At 59.7% G+C, this 20,068-nt stretch overlaps 8 protein-coding genes and 1 non-coding gene across 9 annotated transcripts; 4 read left to right on the forward strand and 5 right to left on the reverse strand.

Moving 5' to 3' along the window:
- Positions 1 to 56: 56 nt before the first annotated feature.
- On the reverse strand, positions 57 to 1,393 carry A1Q1_03761 (uncharacterized protein; the record flags this gene model as incomplete). Its single annotated transcript, XM_014323116.1, has 2 exons — positions 57 to 748; positions 796 to 1,393. The coding sequence occupies 2 exons, from the start codon at positions 1,391 to 1,393 to the stop codon at positions 57 to 59; spliced, it is 1,290 nt and encodes a 429-aa protein (XP_014178591.1).
- Positions 1,394 to 1,735: 342 nt separating this feature from the next.
- Positions 1,736 to 5,072, forward strand: A1Q1_03762 (uncharacterized protein; the record flags this gene model as incomplete). The annotated part of the gene is made up of 6 exons (XM_014323117.1): positions 1,736 to 2,012; positions 2,061 to 2,155; positions 2,200 to 2,586; positions 2,632 to 2,918; positions 2,958 to 3,356; positions 4,097 to 5,072. The coding sequence occupies 6 exons, from the start codon at positions 1,736 to 1,738 to the stop codon at positions 5,070 to 5,072; spliced, it is 2,421 nt and encodes an 806-aa protein (XP_014178592.1).
- Positions 5,073 to 5,716: 644 nt separating this feature from the next.
- A1Q1_03763 (uncharacterized protein) lies at positions 5,717 to 6,915 on the forward strand (the record flags this gene model as incomplete). Its single annotated transcript, XM_014323118.1, has 2 exons — positions 5,717 to 5,854; positions 5,911 to 6,915. 2 exons carry the CDS (start codon positions 5,717 to 5,719, stop codon positions 6,913 to 6,915), a joined length of 1,143 nt encoding a protein of 380 aa, XP_014178593.1.
- An 819-nt stretch (positions 6,916 to 7,734) lies between these two features.
- Positions 7,735 to 9,047, reverse strand: A1Q1_03764 (uncharacterized protein; the record flags this gene model as incomplete). The annotated part of the gene is made up of 3 exons (XM_014323119.1): positions 7,735 to 8,115; positions 8,407 to 8,509; positions 8,578 to 9,047. 3 exons carry the CDS (start codon positions 9,045 to 9,047, stop codon positions 7,735 to 7,737), a joined length of 954 nt encoding a protein of 317 aa, XP_014178594.1.
- Positions 9,048 to 10,393: 1,346 nt separating this feature from the next.
- On the reverse strand, positions 10,394 to 12,724 carry A1Q1_03765 (uncharacterized protein; the record flags this gene model as incomplete). Its single annotated transcript, XM_014323120.1, has 3 exons — positions 10,394 to 10,767; positions 10,847 to 10,966; positions 11,020 to 12,724. The coding sequence occupies 3 exons, from the start codon at positions 12,722 to 12,724 to the stop codon at positions 10,394 to 10,396; spliced, it is 2,199 nt and encodes a 732-aa protein (XP_014178595.1).
- A 1,830-nt stretch (positions 12,725 to 14,554) lies between these two features.
- A1Q1_03766 (chloride channel, Gef1p) lies at positions 14,555 to 16,333 on the forward strand (the record flags this gene model as incomplete). The annotated part of the gene is made up of 8 exons (XM_014323121.1): positions 14,555 to 14,667; positions 14,723 to 14,730; positions 14,777 to 14,944; positions 15,008 to 15,210; positions 15,436 to 15,550; positions 15,626 to 15,735; positions 15,794 to 15,901; positions 15,965 to 16,333. 8 exons carry the CDS (start codon positions 14,555 to 14,557, stop codon positions 16,331 to 16,333), a joined length of 1,194 nt encoding a protein of 397 aa, XP_014178596.1.
- A 212-nt stretch (positions 16,334 to 16,545) lies between these two features.
- A1Q1_03767 (voltage-gated chloride channel) lies at positions 16,546 to 17,561 on the forward strand (the record flags this gene model as incomplete). Its single annotated transcript, XM_014323122.1, has 3 exons — positions 16,546 to 16,548; positions 16,606 to 16,935; positions 17,016 to 17,561. 3 exons carry the CDS (start codon positions 16,546 to 16,548, stop codon positions 17,559 to 17,561), a joined length of 879 nt encoding a protein of 292 aa, XP_014178597.1.
- Positions 17,562 to 17,740: 179 nt separating this feature from the next.
- On the reverse strand, positions 17,741 to 18,904 carry A1Q1_03768 (endoplasmic reticulum protein; the record flags this gene model as incomplete). The annotated part of the gene is made up of 3 exons (XM_014323123.1): positions 17,741 to 17,895; positions 18,101 to 18,317; positions 18,446 to 18,904. 3 exons carry the CDS (start codon positions 18,902 to 18,904, stop codon positions 17,741 to 17,743), a joined length of 831 nt encoding a protein of 276 aa, XP_014178598.1.
- A 628-nt stretch (positions 18,905 to 19,532) lies between these two features.
- A1Q1_t246 lies at positions 19,533 to 19,627 on the reverse strand. The gene has a single exon. It is a non-coding gene; the product is annotated as a tRNA-Trp (tRNA).
- Positions 19,628 to 20,068: the final 441 nt, after the last annotated feature.

Raw genomic sequence — 20,068 nt, forward strand, 5'->3', positions numbered from 1 at the left:
GTGTGGCTAAAAGTACATGTCCGTACATCTCCCTGTCGTACACTGTCGATGCAAATCTAGTTCTCCTTCTGCTTCTTGTTCGCTCCTTCCTTGGCCGCTTCGCGTTCCCGCTTGCGGGCGAGGAACCGCTCACGCGCCTCCTGTCTCCTCTTCTCCGCCTCTCCGTCCGCACCTTCTCTCCTCCGGCGGGCACGCTCCTCGGCTTCCTCCTGCTCCTGCCTCTCGCGCGCACGGCGACGCTCCTCCTGCTCGCGCACCTGCTCCGCAAGACGGCGACGCTCGCGCTCCATGCGCTCCTTGTAGCTGGCGGCGGTACCGACGGCTCGAGAGACATAAGGTTGGTCATTCTCTGTCGGTTTCGAGCGCTGGCCGGAGAGAAGCGAAGATGGTGCAGGCGAGGGCTTCTTGGTGATGTTCAGGCCCGCCTTCAGTAGTGTCCGCTTGTCAACCACCTCGCCGTCGTCATTCACCTCGACTGCCTTGCCGCTCGCCTTGCTCGCCTCGGCTGCAGCGGCGGCCTTCATCTCGCGCGCGAGCATCGGGTCATACTCCTCCTCCTCGTCCGCCTCGTCCTCATCGCGTTTCGTCGGTGGCTTAATGGCAAGCGACGGCCCAGAAGGAAGTGACGGTCCAACAACGCGCCCAGAAGCGGCGGCCATGGCGGCGGAATGCTTCGCCTCGTCGCTGTCGAGCATAGACTTGTACAGTGTCGTGAGTCCTGGTCCCTTGTTCGACCTCTTCAGCGCCTCTGCACCAATTAGCTATGCCCTCCGAACGGTAGCTGCGGAGACTCACCTTCGCGTGCCTTCTCTTCCTCCTCAGCCTTGCGCACTTCCTCCATCTGCTTCTTGTACGCCTCGGTGACAAACTTCTCCTTGTCGTCGAACTCGTCGCCCTCCTTCTCACGCTCTCGCTGCAGCATCTTCTCCTCGGCGCGGAGGCGGTCGAGTTTTCTAGTCTGCGCGGCTGCCAGGAAGCTCTCGATGTACTTCGGTTTCGTCTTGTCCTCGCTAGCTGCTTTAGCCTCCTCCACTCGCCGCTCGGCCGCCTTCATCGTGTCGTAAACGCCATCATAGTCGAAGACGCTTGCGTCGAGCGCGAGAGCAGCTTCCTGAGCCTTTCGCTCGGAACGAGAGAGGAGCGCCGGCTTCTCGGCAGCAGGCTTGCGTTCCGGAGGCTCGTGAAGATTTGGCTTTGACTTGCCTTTCGGCTTCTTCAGACCGCCAGAGCTTGTCGAGGGACCGCCGAGCGTGTCGGGCGCATCGTCGTCATCGTCATCATCGTCGAAGGCGAGCTTAGGCTTGGCAGACTTCGCCGGTCCGCCCTTGGCCTTTGCCATGAGGAGCTCCATGTTTGAGGGCGTCTTGCCCAGCGAGATCGAGATGCCGGACATCTTGCGCAGGAGGTGTGATGTGGATGCGATCGATCGGTTGACGAAAACAACGTTCGAAGCTGGTGTTCGCGACTTTGGGTGGCAAAGTGGAGGTTAATAGCGGGAGCAAATTCAGAATAGGGCGTAGGTAATTAATCGGTGAATACCTCGGTTTCTAATGAGCGACCGAACCGGATCTGGTCAGTGGCCGATAACGTCATCGCGGGGCGTTCTGTCCACATGTCTGCTTCTTGACGACCACCCGGCGACGCGCCTTTGACGCCAGATCGCTGCAACTCAAAGGACCAAAGAGGCTGGTTCGTGAACGCAAATTCTCTTTGTTCGCCTCACCACTCTCCTACTATGCGCTGGCTCCCCATCCTGCTGGCGCTGGTGGCGACCCACGTCGCCGCCGAGCAGGATCAAGCTGTCTTCAACAATGACCAAACGGCCCATCCCATCGATACCGCCGAGGTGCGGCCCAAGCGTGTTGCCATCATCGGTGCTGGAGCCTCAGGCGCTGCCGCCGCCATGTTCATCAACCGTGCAGCGCGCGAGGCCGAACTGCAGCGGGGTATGAAGAAAGGAGAGCTTCTGGGCGACCTCGTCGTGTATGAGAAGAACGACTATGTCGGCGGGCGTGAGTTAGAGCACATGTATTGCGCAACTGACGCTTCAGGTAGCACAGTGGTGTATCCGCATGGGGACAAGAAGCTGCCCCACGTCGAGCTCGGCGCGAGCATCTTCGTCTCCGCCAACCAGAATCTCGTTGCAGCCGCTAAGGTATGTCCAGCTGCCCTCCCCGCAAAGCCCAGCTGACATTGCAGCGCTACAACCTGACCATGGCGAACCCCGGCTTCGCCGAGGACGGTACCGGAATCTGGGACGGGTCCGTGTTCCTGTTCCAGACGTCTGCGGAGAAGTCGCGCACCGCAGGGTGGTGGGACACGCTCGCCGCATTGCGACGCTACGGGCCCCTGTCGCCATGGTACCAGAAGCGCAGCGTGGACAGGCTCAAGAGCAAGTTCGCCAATCTGTACGATGCGAACTGGGTTGCAGCGCGTGGCATTGTCAACTCTGTTTCCGAGTTTGCCGACTCTGCAGGACTTGGCATGAGCTACACCTCGCGCAGTGGCGAGGATTGGGCGCTCAACGAGGTCGGCGTCAATGTCCGCTGGATGACCGAAGTCATGGAAGGCACTACACGAGTCAACGTGAGCTAGGAGAAGTTCAACAGAGCTAACGTCCAGTATGCGCAGGACATGATCGACATTCACGCGCTCGGTGCCGCTGTTGGACTGGCGGCAGGTGGCGCAGCGTCCATCGCCGAGGGCAACTACAAGCTCTTCGAGGGCATGATAAAGGAGAGTGGCGCCGAGCTGCGTCTCAACACAGTCGTCGAGGAGATCAAGCTGGACGCCCGCCGGGGTCTCACGGTCACCACGAACAGCAGCGAGGACGCGTACGACCAGGTTTTCTTCGCTGCGCCCTGGCACTTGTCACCCGTCAGCAAGGACTTGGAAGCTCATTTCGACGTCCCCATTCCGTAAGCTGCCAGGGTGGGTGGATATAGCTGACTTCTCAGACGCCAGGACTATGTCAACCTACATGTCACGCTTCTGACGACGACGGAGCGCACCCCCTCACCAGCTTACTTCGGTCTGCCCGAGGACGCGTCTGTGCCGACTACGATTCTGACTTCCAACTACTACCACCGCACCGGCCGTACACCGGCTCCGAGGTTCAACTCGCTTTCATACCACAGCGAAACGTACCCAGGCTCGGGAGAGTGGGTTGTCAAGCTGTTCTCGCGCGAGAAGATCTCGAACAAGGACCTCGAAGACATCTTTGGTTCGGCTCCAACGTGGGTCTACCGCAAGCTCTGGCAGAGCTACCCCGAGCTCCGCCCTGGCCCCAACTACGCCCCTGTTTCGCCCGTCAAGGGGCTCGAGTACCTCGCCGCCCAAGAGGCTTGGGTTTCAACGTGAGCAGGATTCCATGGATAGGTGAGCTGACAACAGAATGGAGACACAAACGATCTCGGCCCGCGAGGCTGTCGCTCGCGTCGTGAATGACTGGTGGGACCTCAACCCCGGCGAGTGCGGCAAGACGTCTTGGGACTACACGTGCCCCGAGCCTGATGGAACCTAGGAAACACCAGATTGTTCTGAGCTCTGATTTTCTCTGTTGTAAATACCCTTGTTTTCCTCATGTTTGCATGTCAACGTTCTGTGATGGAAAGAAGGTCGCGCCGGCGTAGTGTGAACAATGATGGACAAGCTTCGATACCATGAACCTCGAACCTCGCAGTAAGGCAGATAAGGCAATCGAATGGTGGACACGCTAAGTGTGACCTCGAGTGGCGAGAGTGTGCATCTTTGCGCCCATTACCCCCAGCACTGAGACTGCGCCCTCTGCCCTCTGCCTCCACACAGTCCACTCACGCACACCTCGACACTCGTGTCATCGTCTCTTCTTCCTTTTTCTCACTCACTCACTCACTCACCCACTCCTCCCTTCATCTTGTTGTCCATTTCTCGCTTCACGATGCCTCCGAATACCCGTAGCAGCAAGCGCAGGAGGCTCTGCCAGCCCACGACCCCGGACTCGCCAGCTGTACCCGGCCGCTCGGCAATCGAGCGACTCCCCATCGAGGTGACTTGTTGTCATCCACAGCTTGAACTGACTCCAGATTCTCCACCATATCCATTTCTCGTGCCCCAGTCGCCTGCCCCAGTGCTCCAAGACGCTCCTGCATTACTTCTCTCCGCCGAACCTACCTCTGTGGCCCACTATCGAGTACATCCTGTCTGCGCCTTCCCTCCACTTGCAGCCATCGAACGCGGACCGTACAATCTGGTTCCTGCGACGAGCTTACCTCCACACCGAGGACTTTGTTGAGGCTTTCGTGGCAGCTATGTACTTGGAGCCAGGAGCGCCATACGAGGAGGAGCTGCTGTCTGACCCGTTCTTCGACCCCGCGCACTTCTTCCTCGCCGAGGACGCCACGCTGCCCGACAAGCTCGTTCACTTCATCTATCACACATATCCGACTGATAGCTACCTGCTGGCAGAAGCAGCGGTGAGGGACTTGACTGCAGGCCGCGTCCGGCGAGCCGAGCAGCTCTTCTCTGTCGGCGCTGTTCCCACGCTCGCACCGAACGACGTCTTCCACGCCGCCACATGCGCGGAGCTCAAGGGTGTTTCAGGCGTCTCGAAAACCTATCCTTCCGAGCGGCTGCTGGCCTGGAAGAATAGAGATGTCGAGCGCACTGTGTGCAGCTGCGGATTTGATGCTGGGGCGGAGGCCGCGAACGTGTTGGCGCACAGCGTATTGGCCATGGCAAGTGAAAACGTGAAGCCAGCGCAAGCCGTGAAGCTGCTCCAGGGCAAGATCCACGATCTGAGCACCAACAGGTGGGAACGGGTGAACGGCAATGCTTCAGTCGACCATCCCCGCCACATCCTTGAGATCGACGACGAGATCGAGTACGCCATGGACAAGGTGGCCTTTGGGTCGTGCAGATTCATGAAGTACTGGATGATGCCGTTCAATGGCACGATTGGAAAGTATGCGCACCCTCTTTCTGAGCTCATGGAGGACTTCGAGCGCTGCGATAGGGATTGCCAGCACGGAGTCTCCATGACGCGTGAGTTCCTGGTCGCTTACGTTCTCGACTTGAAGAACCGCTTGTTGTGAGAGATGGGTTGTGGTCCTAGGAGGAAGTTTAGCAGTCATGTAGATGAAGGCTCAGTTGGATTGCAGCCATATGCATAGTGTCCTGTTACGAGTAAACAAGGAAATGTGAAGGCCCAATGGTGTACGTAGCATCCGGTGTGGTGCGCTGGTGAGAGAAGCCAGTTGGAGACACCGGGTCAGTAGGCTACACTGCAGTGTGCAAGAGTGCTGCGGCCAGTCATCCACAGTATCCAGCACGGGATCGTTGAACAGATGAAGACAAGGTAGTTTCCAAGGGAGCAGACGACGATCAGAGGCTGATGTGGTCCGTGACCCGATCGCTCGAGCAGACTGCGCGGAGTCGCGGTGTCCGGTTGACGGCCAGCCACGCGATGTCAACTGCGCCCTCTTGAGCACTCGACGTCCGCTGTTCGACAACAGCCAGTCCAATGCATTCCAGGAACCTCTAAACACTCGCTCACTCACTGCACTCGCTGCACTCCGCTCACCCAGTCATCCAGTTGATCCGTACTTGGTTTGCACCCGCCCACACGCCATGTCCATCATGTCTACAGACATCTCCTCCTCACACATCGTCAACGCTCGCCTTCCCCAACACCTCTCCTTTTCTTTCAACAGACCCCATTACTCTTCAACCACCATCTATGCCTCGCGGCAGGTTTTCCCTCAAGCGCAATGACCCCACCAACGGTCAGCCGCCAACCCCGGTTCTCCTCCCACCATCCCGAACACTCCCGCCACCCATTCGCGGCAAGTCAAAGCTCGAGCAGCTTCCCCTCGAGGTGAGTCACCTGCGCTCCATCAGCTGTGACATTGGGGACTGTTAAGCTGACCTCAGCTTCTGATGGAGATCCACTTCCTTCTCCCTTCCAAGCTGCCCGTTCTTTCCAAGACGCTTCTTTCCCTCTTCACGCCACCGGCACTCTCGCTGCGCCAATGCTTTGCGTACTTTCTCTCCACCCGCTCCTTCAATCGGTGCAAGGACAACGACGAGCGAGCCGAGTGGTTCTTCAAGCTGCCCGCCTTCCTCCAGACGCGCGAGGCACTCCTCTTCTTCCTACACGAGCTCTACTTCCGCCCCGATGCACCGTACGCCTTCACGCTGGCTTTCCAGGCACCGTTCGATCCCTGGCTCGTCGTCTTTAGCGATCACATTTTGCCCGCTCCCTCGATGTTGCACTTTGTGTACCACCATCTGCCCACAAGCGCATACCGCGCCTGTCAAGCAGTCTGGGCACTCCTCATGGCCGGCGAGTGGGAGTATGCAAAGGTGTTCCTCGAATGCGGTGCCGATCCGAAGGCAATGTCGCTGCGCGCGCTGAATGAGCACCGTTGGGTTAACACCACTCGCGTGGACGGTGTCCCTTCGCAACTGCAGCGCCGAGGTGAGAGCTGGCCCGTCTCCGACATTGCCTCTCGTACACTCTGCAGCTGCGGACACGAGTGCCACGCGCAGCCCGCTGGCCCAGCGCAGGCGGAGATCCTCTCGCTCCTGACGACAAACCGCCGCCGCCTCGCCAAAGGCGCGACGGACCGTTTCGCCCCCGCCCCCAACTCGCGTGTGAACGAGCTGGCTAAAATTGCCCCGCGCAGCTGGAAGATTAACCTCCACGACTTCATGCTGCCGCAGAACGGCACGGTGGGCCGCATCCCCACCCCCTACGCCGAGACGGGCCGCACCCTCATCTCGTACTCGAGCTCGAGGCACCGGAACAATCTCGCGGCCCAGTTTGTCGACGAGTACCTCGACACGCTGTTCAGGACGTTTGGGGAGATGTACACGCCACCAACGCAGGCGCCGATTCTGGCATCGGCGGTGCTGCCATCGACGGGCTCGCCGTGAAGCAACCCGACACTCACACCTCAAAAGTTTGCAGCATTGCATGAACACTCCGCAAGCATACGGCGCTTCTTCCACAGCACCTTCCCAGCATGCAGCATGTAACATACAGAGAACTAGACAGTCATCGTAGAGGCAAAAGCAAGATGTATCATACGAACTCGGAGCACGAACGAGGGACGAAGCGCACTCAGGGTGGACTGGGGGGTTATTTTCACACCACCTCTTAATCTTCTCTCACGAGACGACTATCAAAGTTCCCGCTCAAGCTGGGTAGTCTGGATACCCACACTCTCTCGAAATGACAGTTTTTCGTACATCAAAGCCCGACCGCCGGCCTCTTTCATAAAGCAGCATCTCGGTGTTCCTATCCGCGGACGTGTATATCGATGGTTGACCGCTCTCCTTCTTTCCCTCCGGCGGACAGGACAGACTGACACTCTAACCCAACTACGTTGCCTGCTTTTCGCCTACCTGCTAGCTAGCTACCACTGACTCGACTCGATTACCTCGTAGACCCCCCATCGGCCGGGCATACTGGCCTCTCAGACGTCGCGGACCGCCCATTCCGCCCATTGACACAGAAACAACGAAGAAGAGATTATAGGCTGCATAAGGAACTTATAGTCGTTACCAATATGCCCAAACAGGGATGACAGGGATGACAGGGGAGATGCGTGCGGATGAGAAGAAGTGCTGAACATGTGAACAGAAGTGTACGTCGAGTCGTCATATCAGTCTAGTCAGTGCTCCTCCCTCTCCCTCTTCAGTCCTCAGGAGATCTAAAGAGAGAGAGGGAGATACAGAGTGGAGCTAAGAGGTTTAGGCGAAGAAAGCAACCGCGGCGAGCGCAAGCACAGCCCCAGGGACGAGCTTGCCCGCCCCCGAGCTCGGCGCCGGCGAGGCCGATCCGCTGGGCTTAGTAGTGGCAGTCGCGTCCTTCTTAGACGCGGAACCCGAACCCGAGGCCGATCCCGTAGCCGAGGCGTCGTTGGCCGAAACGCCCGCGTTGACGGCGGCGTCGGGGGTGGCGGAGCCAGAAGCGCCCAGACGGGAGGGACCCGTAGGCGTCGCCGAGGCGCCGCCGGCGACACCGGGGGCAGGAGCACCGGTGGCCAGCGCGCCGATGCCCCAGCCGATGAGGGAGGAGCCGGCCGTCTCGGTCTTGGGCGGCGGGGTGGTCTCGCCGTTGGGCGAGGCGATCTAGAGTTAGCCAGTGTTCATCAGGATTGTGAGAAGGTGAGAGGGGGACGGTGTAGAGTGAGAAGGGAGAACAGGGAGGCACGGTTCGATGACTGCGCACTGCGCACTGCTTGTTCCATCGCTGCGGATCTGATGAACATGCTGCGGCCGGAATCTGGTTCTGTGTTTCGAAGCAAGAGCCAAAGCCAAAACATCCGATCGAGCGTGCCTGCCCTGACGAGTCTTGTCGATCGATCATATCGATCTCTTGAAGAAGAGGTGCACGAGAAAGCACAATGAGGCGGCACTCACAGTGAAGCGGGTAGTCCAGGTGGCGGGCTGGAGGTCGGGGCCGTTGTTCGTGCTGGCTGTTAGCTCTGGCATGTCGATAGCGAGGTATGGGACGGGCACAAGTCTAGCCTTTCCTCATCACCTCAGACCCGCCTCGGCGCCGCCTTCGACGGCGCACCAAACTCTACTCACAACTCGAAGAAGTAAATCTGGGAGTACGGGTTGACGTCAGGTACGGTCCACTCGTAAGCATTGCTCTTGGTGGCATCGACGCCCTCGGCAACAACAGTGAGACCCTTCATGACCTGGTTCGCGCCCGTCTTGAGCTGGATCGTCATGTTGGTCCACGTCGCCCCGGCGTCCCACTGGATCTTGATCTTGTCGCCGACCTTGGCGACGGTCCTGCCCGAGGGCTCGTTGGGCGTCACGCCGACCTCGGCCGAGGCGGAGGAGGAGGAGGAGCCAGAGCCAGAGCCAGAGGAGGGAGCGGAGGGCTCGGCCTCAGGCGCCGAGTCGCCGGCAGGCGAGGGAACGGCTTCGCCCTCAGACGAGGGCGTGTCGGCACCCTCGAAGACGGCGGGGGCGGTGTCCTCGGCGGCAGCGTCCTGCGAATAGACGCGCGCGGCGAGGAGGAAAACGGGAAGGAGGGACTTGACGAGCATGACGTGAGAGCGTTCGGCGTTCAGCAGGGAGGGAGAAGAAGAAGAAGTGAAGGGGGTATTAAAGAGCGACGAGGGAGGTAAAGAGCGAAAAGATCGTCGGATCGACAGAAGGCGAGGCGAGGGCTGGCGAGGTGTGTCGAGAGGTGACGAGGGGGAGGGTGAGAGGTGAGGAGGACAATGCAATGATGGGATCGATGGGAAGAGGGAGTGGGAGTGGGGTTTGTCGAGGGCACCTACTCTGCTTACGAGGACGGATGAGGGCCCGAGCGCCCGAGCACCGGGTCGCTGGAACGTTGGATCAAGAGTAGACGCGAGTGCGCGAGAGCGGTGCGCGGGAGGCGTCGAGCGCACGCTTTCCTTTCAGTCCATTGTCTGTTGTCCTGGCGGGCCTGAGTTTGGCCTGAGTTGGGGCGATGGTCCTGCAGGACAGCCAGACTCGAATGCCCCGTTCTGGTGCAGGCGCTACGCCCATCGCGCCGGTCTGACGCGACTGCAGAAATCTGGCTGGTCCGCTTACCTGAACTCTGGACCGAGCAGGAAGGCCCTGAGGGGCGCGCCTCCCTATTCATCCACAGGACATTCACGTGGCTGCAACGCACACTTTCTCTCCTTGTTCCCGAGTTCGCTCGGTCGGCGCGAAAAAGTCAGTCGCGCGCACCGCCTTTCTCCGCCTCTGCCAAGATCCACGACGATCGAATGCTCCACATCTCCAACACAGGAACGGACGGTTGTGCATCATGGCCGTTCACATCAAGTAATCTACAGATGGCAGAACGCAGATCATCCAACATAGAGTTCACATAAAATCAGAGCATAACATTTATCTATGGATGGCTGGGGTCTATTCATATAGGATTCGAGAAGCAACAATCACATAAAACACACAACACCAACACCGCTCACACGACAATAGCGAGCCCGGAGCCGGAACGATGAGCGCATTCACGATCCTGGATCTCGATCCAGATCTGGGCTGTGGAATCTCGCTGATCACACAACAGACGTCACAGAAGAGTGCTGCGATGCTCGCAGCGACCGCAGCACTCACCGCTTCACGCTGAGGACAGCGCCATCTTGCGACGACCTCCCTCTGCACCGGAGCGTAACAAGAGACCCTGTTATATACATTGCGCCAAGGGCGCGAGACATGCTAAAGGCGAGGTGCTTGGGGACTAGACTATGAAAAATGCAAATCATGCTGGTGCGAAAAACGTGCGGAATAGTGTGGAAATGCTTGTAGTTGTTTGCGTGCGGGTTCTTCTTTCGTACATTCAGTCTTCTTGTCGTTGTGAGTGCGAGAAGTGGTGAGGCGGAGCGACTGTGGATGCTCCACGACAACCCGCGCATTATGAGTGGAGGAAGTTGCACCGGTTGCCGAGCTTGCAGTTGCCGTGCATGCGGAAGAACTTGCACGGCTTCTTGGGCTGCGGGCGCGACCATCGGTTTCCCGTGTATCCGGGAGCGTCGCGGTTCCAGCCGCCAGGCTGGCTGTGCTGCTGATTGTGGTGCTGGTTGTGATTGTTGTATCCTCCGTTCCAGCCCGGAGCGTGGGCCTGCGACTGTCCTGCCGAAGGGCCATACGAGGGAGGGTTCTGGTAGTACTGCGCGTTGTAGTCGTAGCCTCCGCCGTAGGCTGGCGCGGACGGCGCGACCGCAGCAGGTAACGCACCCGTTAAGTTCTTGAGCAGGTCCGAGACGCGGTTCTGCGCCTGGTCGCCGGCTGTTCCGGGCGGAGTGGGAGTGACGGCGCGCACGCCGTGCATCTTGCGCGTGCTCGTGTCGGCTGTCACGACGCGCACCGTCGACTCGATCGGGGACGGCGGAATGTCGCTTGACGTGATGTAGCTGATCGGCTGGGAGGAGGACTCCCGCTTCGCCTGCACCTCGGACTCGGGCGTCGGGGCTGGCAGCTCTTCGGACTGTCCGTGCGCATAGGCTGGCGTCAGTTATGGGCAGTACCGCGAAAACTCACGCTTCGGTTCATACCACTCGATGACCTCTTCGATATCATCGTACACCGGCGACTGGTGCATGAGCTGTCCCTCCTGCGTGTCCAGGTCGTGGACAGACATGCCCTGTACGCCCTCCTGTTGGTCAACACTGAATTGATTGAGTTCACTCACGTCCTGGAGCCAGTACGGACGCTCCATCTCGTGCGGCTCTTGTTTGAACAGCTTGATCGCCTCGAACTCGCGACCGGCGCTTGGTGTCTCGTCGACCCAGCGCACGGCGTGGCCCTTCTTGTTGAGCTTGACGGCCGGCTTGGCCGGTTGCCGGGGAGGAGGAGCGGCAGCTGCAGGCGACGGTCGCGACGGCGGGGCAGCGGGCTTGGTCATCGGGTCCTCCTTCTTCAGCATCTTCATCGTCGAGGCCAGCAGAGAGCTGGTCGCCGGGACAGGTGCATCTGCTGCCCGCTTCGTGAAGTTTGGCAGCTTTGGCTTCGGCTTGGCGGCGGCTGAGGCGCTGTCGGACTTCGCGCCAAAGAAAGACATATCTGCGCGGCCGGGCACCTTGCTACCCGAAGCTGCGGAGGGCTTTGGAGTCGGCGCTGACCTGGTCGGAACAGCAGGCTTGCTGTCCAGCTTGCGCTTCTTCGTCACTTGCGGCGTATCGTCCTCCGAGTCCGAGTCGAGAGACTTCCGACGATTCTTCGGGAAGAGAACCTCCTTGCAGTAGTTGTCGTACTTGGCGTACGCTTTGCGGATCTGCGGAGTCGTGAAGAGATTAGCCTCGATGGCCTTGTCGACCGCCCTCTTCGCGAGCCGGCCAATCTTGAAGTCTTCCTGGATGTAGTTGACGGGCATGTCCGTGCGGCTGAGCACGTTGAGAATGGGAGCGAGCGAGACTTCCCACTTCTCCGGTTCGCGGATCGAGTTTCTGAGCCAGACGCGGAACATCTCCGTATACCTGTCGCTGTCGCCCATAGCGGCCAAGTAAGACGCAGTGGCGTGCTGCGAAAGCTCGGTCATGATATTGGCGAGCTGCTGTGGTGTAGGCTCAAACAAGGGCGGGCGCTCGTTGCCGTCATCATCCTCACGGAACCGCAGGTGTTTGAAGAGGTGTCCTGGCTTGTTCTGCTGCAGGACACCGGGGATAAGAAGCTTGTGGATCTCGCGCATCATCGCTCTGCTCTCTTCTGAGCCGTCGTACGTCTTTTGAGTGGCGTTCTTGACGATCGAGGACGAGTCTGTACGTCCCGAGTTAACGAATCTTTTCACTTCCTCTTCGGAGGCCAACGCCACGGACCCACGTTTTCTTCGGGGGATCAGGACCACTGGCTCTAATCTACGGCGGGAGGGACCGGGAACAGTACTACTATCGATGGGGGGCAGACCGACAGCGGGACTACCGTTTCGTGACGAGTCACCGGTGATAGGTGTGCTGGCGCCAGAGTCGTAGGACATGTCCACGTCGACGACGGGCTTGACCTCGACCAAAGGCTTCTCGTCTTTCACTTCGGCTGGAGGAACGGCTGATCCGTTCGACTGAGGACTAGATTGACTAAAGTCAATCTTGGCATCCCTCATAAGCTCCTGGATCTGAGGCTTGATGTCCACCGGCTCCTGATCGATCTCGATGGGCTCCGCCTTGACTTGCACAGGAGTCGGAGCGTGGACGCGGGAGGAGGACGGCCCCGCGGCACCGTGCGCCCCAGTGGGGTGCATGCCATATGACATCCCGTGGTATTGAGGGGTCAGGTGCTGCTGGGGTTGCAGTTGCTGAGAGAGTTGTTGCTGTAGGTGGTTGTAACCGATCGGGTCTGCTGGTCAGCCACTGCCACAAAGGTATCGAAGGGGTGTCGGGGGCACTGTCACGTGACTGGACTTGCCGGGAGGGGGGATAGGCGGGCATGACCCGTCCTGCCATGATAGGTGCGCTGAGCTCTGCGAGCATCCAGGCAGGGTGGCAAACCAATTTGATCCCGCCGTGCAGGCTTTGTGCCTGTGCACTCCCACGGTGCGATGCGCGAGGTCACGACAGGTGAGCCAGGCCCGACGCTCCGCATGCAGCAGCCGCCTGTACGCTCGCGCCTCTACGGCCGCGGCGAGGCGACGCTGTGTGCGGTGCGCGAATCTGTATCTCTGCGTTCGTCGACGCGTTCAAATCAGGATCAGGTGCAAGAGGAAGGAAGTCACAAATGGTAATGGCATAATCAACAGCACCTCTCCGAGTGCCGCAGTACTCGCCTGGTCCGCAGGCTGGTCAAACGTAACGTCAATACTAGACTCGTACTCACTGTAAATGCCCTCCGGCGTGAAACTCTGTACTGGTGTGACCGAGACAGACTGCTGAACCGGGGTGAACACTGGTTGGTGAACTTGGACTTGCGGGTGATGCACGGGCTGCTGCGGTTGCGGGTGAAGCTGAAGATGCTGTTGCTGGTGCGGCAGGGGGTTGAACGCATTGACTTGTTGCAGTGCTTCAATCTCCGACATGCCTTCAGCGACACGAGTTCGCCAGTGCAACCAGTCTTCGGGAGACTGCCCAGGAAGTATTGGGTGGGATGCAAGCTGTTGCTGGAGCCAGGCGAGCTGATCCGCGCTTGTGCTGTAGGTGCGGGAATCAAGGTTGACAGCGGAGGGAAGGGGGCGATCAAGGACGGTTCGACGGGCGAGCGAGCAGGAAGACGAGGCGGTACGCGAACGGCAGGGGTGGAAAGGAAGACGTGTAGCGGTGTTGTTGTTGGGAGGCAGAGGAATGTACGTGTGAGTTGTAATCCCCTACAGATGGTTTTATGATGCGTACGCGTACTTTCGTAGAGCCTGCAGGGCTGCTTCCATGTGTCGTCTTAGAATGCTTTTGTCCCACCTCAAAGGGCCTCTGAACCTCAAGTCGCACCTCGAGACTCGACTCGCCAGCAAGAGAAAGTAAAGGTCAAGACAGCTATAAACACGATGGCACGTTCGCCGCACAGATCAGAAGATCCAAAGCAGTGGAGATCCAGACTCGGGACTCTCTCAACACACTCCAATGGTTCTTTCCAGGACCGCAGCCACTGTAGAACAGCGCGAACACGGACGATGAGGTCTCGAAATCGCGGCTCTTGTGTACTGGATGGCTCCGGGCTCGACGAACGAGTCAATGGGTCACGAGGAAATCGGGATAGATGACAGTGGTGATGACAAGAGATGGCGGCGGCGATGGGCGTGCTTAGCTGAGTGGATGGACGGTCACAGCCCCACCTCGCTGAGGGCCGGAATTAGCACGAGTGGCACTTGATAGATTACGTGAGACCACGTGTGTTATCTCCCGTGGCGGGTCCGAGCTTCACCCTGGCACACCTGGCACACCTGGCACACCTGGCACACCTGGAGCTCGCTCCCTGGCCACCGCCGTTGCCGCCCTTGCCCGATCAATGACGCCGACGTGACCTGCATGACACCTGGCGCCAAGGTCTAGTCCGCGTCCAAAAGTGCATATCCACCGCTGCAACATTCATCACAACAACGCACGGGCGGCCTCTTCAACACAATTTGCATTCGTGTGGAAGAGGACTTTGAACCGCCATGTCCTATCCACCCTCGAATCAGCCCGATAACGCTCCGGGCGACTCCCGAGAGGCGTCCTTCACGCCAGCGGTCGCCCAAGTTCCGGACGAGATTGAGCTCGACCAGATCAGGTGAGTGGTCACGACATAGTTGGCTCTGACTTCCCAGGCGATATGAAGACTTCAGTACGGTCGGTACGTACCCAGCTCTTTGCTTATTACTGCTCCAGCTGACCCCCAGACTGGATCCAGGACTCGCTCCGAGACCGAAATCCGAAAACATATCTGCCGAAACCAGGGTCTGTCCTTGAACGACTAGAGAATTTAGAAGGAGCGCCCGGCGCCGTGTGGCGTGGTCTTCGGAGAGCGTTCCGAGAAGGAGAGAGCTACGTCGTGCTGACGCTCGTCGGTGAGTGACACGTCGCTGTTTCAGCACGTTTCAGAGCTGCGCGAGCTGCGCTGACGGGCCTAGGTGCGATCATCGGTGTCATTTCAGCGCTCATGTCCATCCTGACGGGATGGCTCGCAGACTACAGGTTGGGGCATTGCACTAACGGTTGGTACCTCGGCCGCAAGTTCTGCTGTCTCGAGATTGCAGAGGACGGAGGGTGCGACGAGTGGCATGACTGGGGATCATTCCCGCCCCTCCCCTGGCTGGCCTATATCTTCTTCGCTGTGAGTTACACCGCGCGGATCCATAACTGACAGACAGGGTCTCTTCGCCTGGACGGCTGCCTACATGGTTCGGAGTTTTGCCCCATATGCTGCTGGGTCGGGTATCTCGGAGATCAAGTGCATCATCGGTGGCTTCATCATGAAGAGTTATCTCGGCCTCGAGACGTTGGTCATCAAGAGCATGACTCTGGTAAGCTTTCGTGCCGCTATTCGAGCTGACAACAGCCTCTCTCCATTGGATCCGGTCTCGCTGTCGGAAAGGAGGGTCCTTCGGTCCATGTCGCTTCCTGCGTTGGTAACGTCGTCGGACGACTGTTCCCTCGGTATAAAGCCAGCCACAGTGAGTTACAGCTGCCGGAGTCGTAACTAACCTCAGCCAAAATGCGCGAGCTTCTGACGGCTTCTTGCGCGGCAGGTGTCGCTGTCGCGTTCGGCTCCCCGATCGGCGGTGTGCTCTTCTCGATTGAAGAGATGAACCAGACGTTCAGCGTGCGGACAATGTGGCGGAGCTTTGTGTGCGCTCTGGTGGCAACTTTCTTCCTCTCGGTGAGCTAGTCCAGTGGGCTCGAAAGCTGACATTCAGTCCATGGACCCGTTCCGCACTGGCAAGCTGGTCCTGTTCCAGGTTTCCTACGACCGCGACTGGCACTACTTTGAAATACCCGCCTACATCCTCCTCGGCATCTTTGGTGTAAGCTAGTCCCCGACGTCCCGTAGCTGATATCAGGGCTTCTATGGCGCGCTCGTGTCCAAGTTCAACATCCAGATGGCCGCCTTCCGCCGCAAGCACCTCGCGAACCGCGGCGTCGCCGAAGCCGTCACGCTCGCCGTCCTGACGGCGGTGATCAGCTACCTGAACCGCTTCCTGCGCATCGACATGACGGAAATGATGTCGATTCTGTTCCGCGAGTGCGAGGGCGGCGGCGACCACGACGGCCTGTGCCAGGCATCCAGCCAGTGGTCCATGGTCTGGTCGCTGCTGCTGGCCACCGTGCTGCGTATCGGCTTCATCATCATCAGCTACGGTTCCAAGGTCCCCGCCGGTATCTTTGTGCCGTCCATGGCTGTCGGAGCGACGTTCGGCCGCGCCGTCGGCATCGTCATGAAGGCGATAGAACAGTGAGCTAAGGGCAGGAGTCGGTAGCTGACAGCAGGTCGTACCCGAACGCGCCCTGGTTCGTTGGCGCGTGCAAGCCCGACCAGCCTTGCATCACGCCGGGCACGTATGCGTTCCTCGGTGCCGGCGCCGCGCTCTCCGGCATCACCGGCCTCACCGTCACGGTCGTCGTCATCATGTTCGAGTTGACCGGTGCGCTGACGTACATCCTGCCGACGATGGTAAGCTCAATGTTATCCCTGCGAAGCTAACCGCAGATCGTGATCCTCGTGACCAAGTCTGTCTCTGACCAAGTGGGCAAGGGCGGTATCGCGGACCAGATGATCCGGTTCAACGGCTACCCGTTCCTGGAGAAGGACGACGCCGAGTCTGGCGACAAGGGGTTTAACGAGCCCATTGCGCACATTATGCGGAAGGACCTCGTCGTGATCCCATCCACTGGCCTGCCATTGTCCGAACTCCAGAGACTAGTGCAGGGCTCGTCGTTCCAGGGCTTCCCCGTCGTCGCGACCGAGACGGACCGGACGATCATTGGCTTTATCCCGAAGAACGAGCTGCGCTTTGCGCTCGACCGCGTCCGCCGCTCCTACGCCCTGTCCCCGGACACAGTGTGCACGTTCAGTGACCGCGAGACACCCGCCGGCGGCGTGTCGGCGGGCGGGGGCTGGACCGCGTCGATTTCGGGCAGTACGTTGACGAGACGCCGCTGACGGTGTCGCCCAAGATGCCGCTCGAGATTGTGCTGCAGCTGTTCCGGCGCATGGGCCCGCGCGTCATCCTGGTCCAGAGCGAGGGCCAGCTGCAGGGCCTGGTGACGATCAAGGATGTGCTCCGGCACGAAGCGACGGAGAAGCACAGGGAGGCGGCCGAGGCGCGGGAACTGCGCGAACTCCGCCGCGACAGCACAGAGGGGTGGGGCGAGTGGACGCCGCTGGGCGCGCTGGGCGACGCACAGGGCCCCGTCCTCGAGCACGCGCTCGAGAGCGGGCTCAACTGGGCGCAGACGCGCGGCGTCGGTGTCGTCAACGACGTCATTGCGCGCGTGCGGGCGGCGCGCCCGGGGAGTGCCGGGGGTGCGGTCGGCAGTCGCGGTGGACTGGGCATGAGCGGAGATGCGGGAGAGGGGGACAGCTTTACGCAGGACTACAGCTTTGCGATTGGCGACGAGGAGGAGGCGCGCGACGAACCGCCCCTCCCGCACAGGAGGGGGAGTGGCGCGAGCCATCAGGATTGATTATGTAGAATGCCTAGACTCATGCACATTTTAATGACAACACGCGAGCGCGATGGCGCGATAGCGCGAGCTCGACGCGCCGTCTCCTCCAACCCATCCCACACACACTTCACTTCACAGCACCGAGGAAACAACGACGCAATTGACAAACGAGTGGCATCAGACGACTACGTAGACTCTTACTCGGCCTTCTTGCCCCTGGCGCGCTTGGCCTTGTTCATGGCAACGATGCGCTTGGCGCTCAGGTTCATGATGCGCTTCTCGAGCGACGGGTTCCAGCCAAAGAGACCAAAGAGCATCTCAATGTGCACAAAGAACGGCGCGGTCACGAGGGCTGGGGGCGTCAGCTTTGGCGTCCTATTCAGTAGCTTCGCGTCGCAGCCTCTGTAGCGAGGAGGAGCAGGTGACCTGCAAAGTTACTTCGCAGACGGTCCATGCGCCAACCAGTCCAGCCGACCAGATGGATTGTGGTCAAAGGATGTTGGCGCTCTCGGCCCGCGGCCGTCGGCCTCACCCGACCTCGCCGAAAGACGACTCACCCTGGGTCAGGTTGTCAAAGAGCGCCGGCGCGCGGCCCTCAAACTTGAAGTGTCCGAGGAACTGCCAGAACCAGCCGTTGAAGTGGACAAAGAGCGCAAAGGGGAGCGCGGACGGCTTGTCCGTGAACGCCGTCGCGAGGGGGAGCCACGCGGGATTGTGGTTCGCGAGGTAGCCCGAGGTCAGGTACAGCGCGGCCATGACGGGGATGTAGGTGCCCTGGGAGTCAGCTGGGCAAAACTTTCAGGCAGCTTTGATGATGCTTCTGGGCACCCGTCCAGGCCTGGCAGACAGTCTGTAGACCGATGACAGATAGGGGCAGGCCTGGCGGCCAGCCCAATACTCACGCCAACAAACTCGTCCAGGAAGATGTAGTAGAACTGGAACGCGAACGCGAGCAGCATGCCGACCGACGGACGGAAGGTGAGTCCCGGTCCGACATCGACGTAGGTGAACCCGGGCAGGTTGAGGTATCCGAGGAAGATGAGGGCGGACCACAGGATCTGCGGAATGAAAACGAAGTGGATCGCCTTGTTCACGGGGTTGCTGTGGTAGGACGCGTAGAAGGCGAGCTGGGTGGTTAGCTTTTCGAGGCAGTCATAGAGCTTGTGCAGCTGTCCGCAGAGACAGATGTTGCTCTTGTTGATGGTAGGAGGATCTGAGCTCGAGGTTGGACTCACCTCATTCTCGAGATGGGCTGTGACGTCGCCCTCCTTAGGGGCCGAGACGGACTTGGGCTGCTCTACAGAGGTAGCAGCTGCGGCGGATGAGCGAGTGACGCGCTGGGTGGGTTGCGTGGCCGTCATGGTGGATGATGTTGAGGATGCAAGAAGGAAGTGCCGGATCGACCAACTTCTTCTGCAAGTGGCAACGCGGTGTCTAGGTGTCTCTTGCCGGTGTTGTCGTCACCGCCCAGCCCAGCCAGCGCTCAGCTCCGGCTCTGCGCGCGTCCATGTCCATGACCAGACCCACGAGCCACGGATATTGAATGGTTGCCGATGCCCGATTTGCTTCCGCCCATTGACCGCTCTCCGTCTTCCAACGCCCAATAGTCCAATCTCACCGGCCCGATTACAGTCTCGGTCAGCACTCTGCTCTGGGGGGCTTTCCAAGGCGAAGACATTGCTGCGGCCGCTGCAACGCACTGTGATTCTAGGAATAGGTCACGAGACACCTGTTGTGAACGTCGATCTGCTCATGGGGCACCGCTGCGGAGGGCTTTAGAAGGACAATGCGAAGATGGGGCATGTTGGTGCCTGGGTCATGTTTCGGGCGTCTGCGATCAGCGCGCTGGGACTGTCTGGCGTGACGATGGGGCGCATTCTCCACTCCATGTCTTCCTCACGACATCGTCGACACCTTGATGCGTCCTCTCTCCACTCCAAGAGCCACTCCTTGCGAGTGAAAAAGAGGAATCTCTCTATCGAGAGGCTCCGACCCCGGCCCGACTCGAACGGACAACCTTCAGGAATACGTGTGTATATCCCAGTCATTGGAATCTGAAGCGCTACCAATTACGCCACGGAGTCACCGTGATGTGGTTCACGACGGCGATCCGCCGCGCTGGCTTATAAGTGCCGGCTGCTTGAGTGTATCGTAGAAGGAGTGCAAGGTAAGTTGAGCAGAGGTGAGCGCAGAGCTTGATCGTGACGTTGGGACGCGGAACCCGCTCCCGCACTTCTTTAGGCTCGGCAGTCTCCCACTTTGTGACGGAGCTTGACGAGAGATGCCCCGGGCGTTTCACCGCCCGCAACTGCCGTGACATGCGTCTTGGAACGGTGCGTGCGAGCTTTTGCCGAGACACGGTTTGCAGCGGGACATGCGTCCTGCAAGGATGTTCTAACGCTTAACCCGCAAATGCATTATGAGGTGTCTAGATTTTAGATGAGGGCGGCGAGGAGGCCAGCAGCACCGACAAGGGCCGCGGGGGCGAGCTTGCCAGCGGAGCCCGCGGCCTTGGAGGCGGCAGC

Source organism: Trichosporon asahii, assembly GCF_000293215.1.
Source record: "Trichosporon asahii var. asahii CBS 2479 unplaced genomic scaffold scaffold00066, whole genome shotgun sequence".
Classification (NCBI taxonomy): domain Eukaryota; kingdom Fungi; phylum Basidiomycota; class Tremellomycetes; order Trichosporonales; family Trichosporonaceae; genus Trichosporon; species Trichosporon asahii.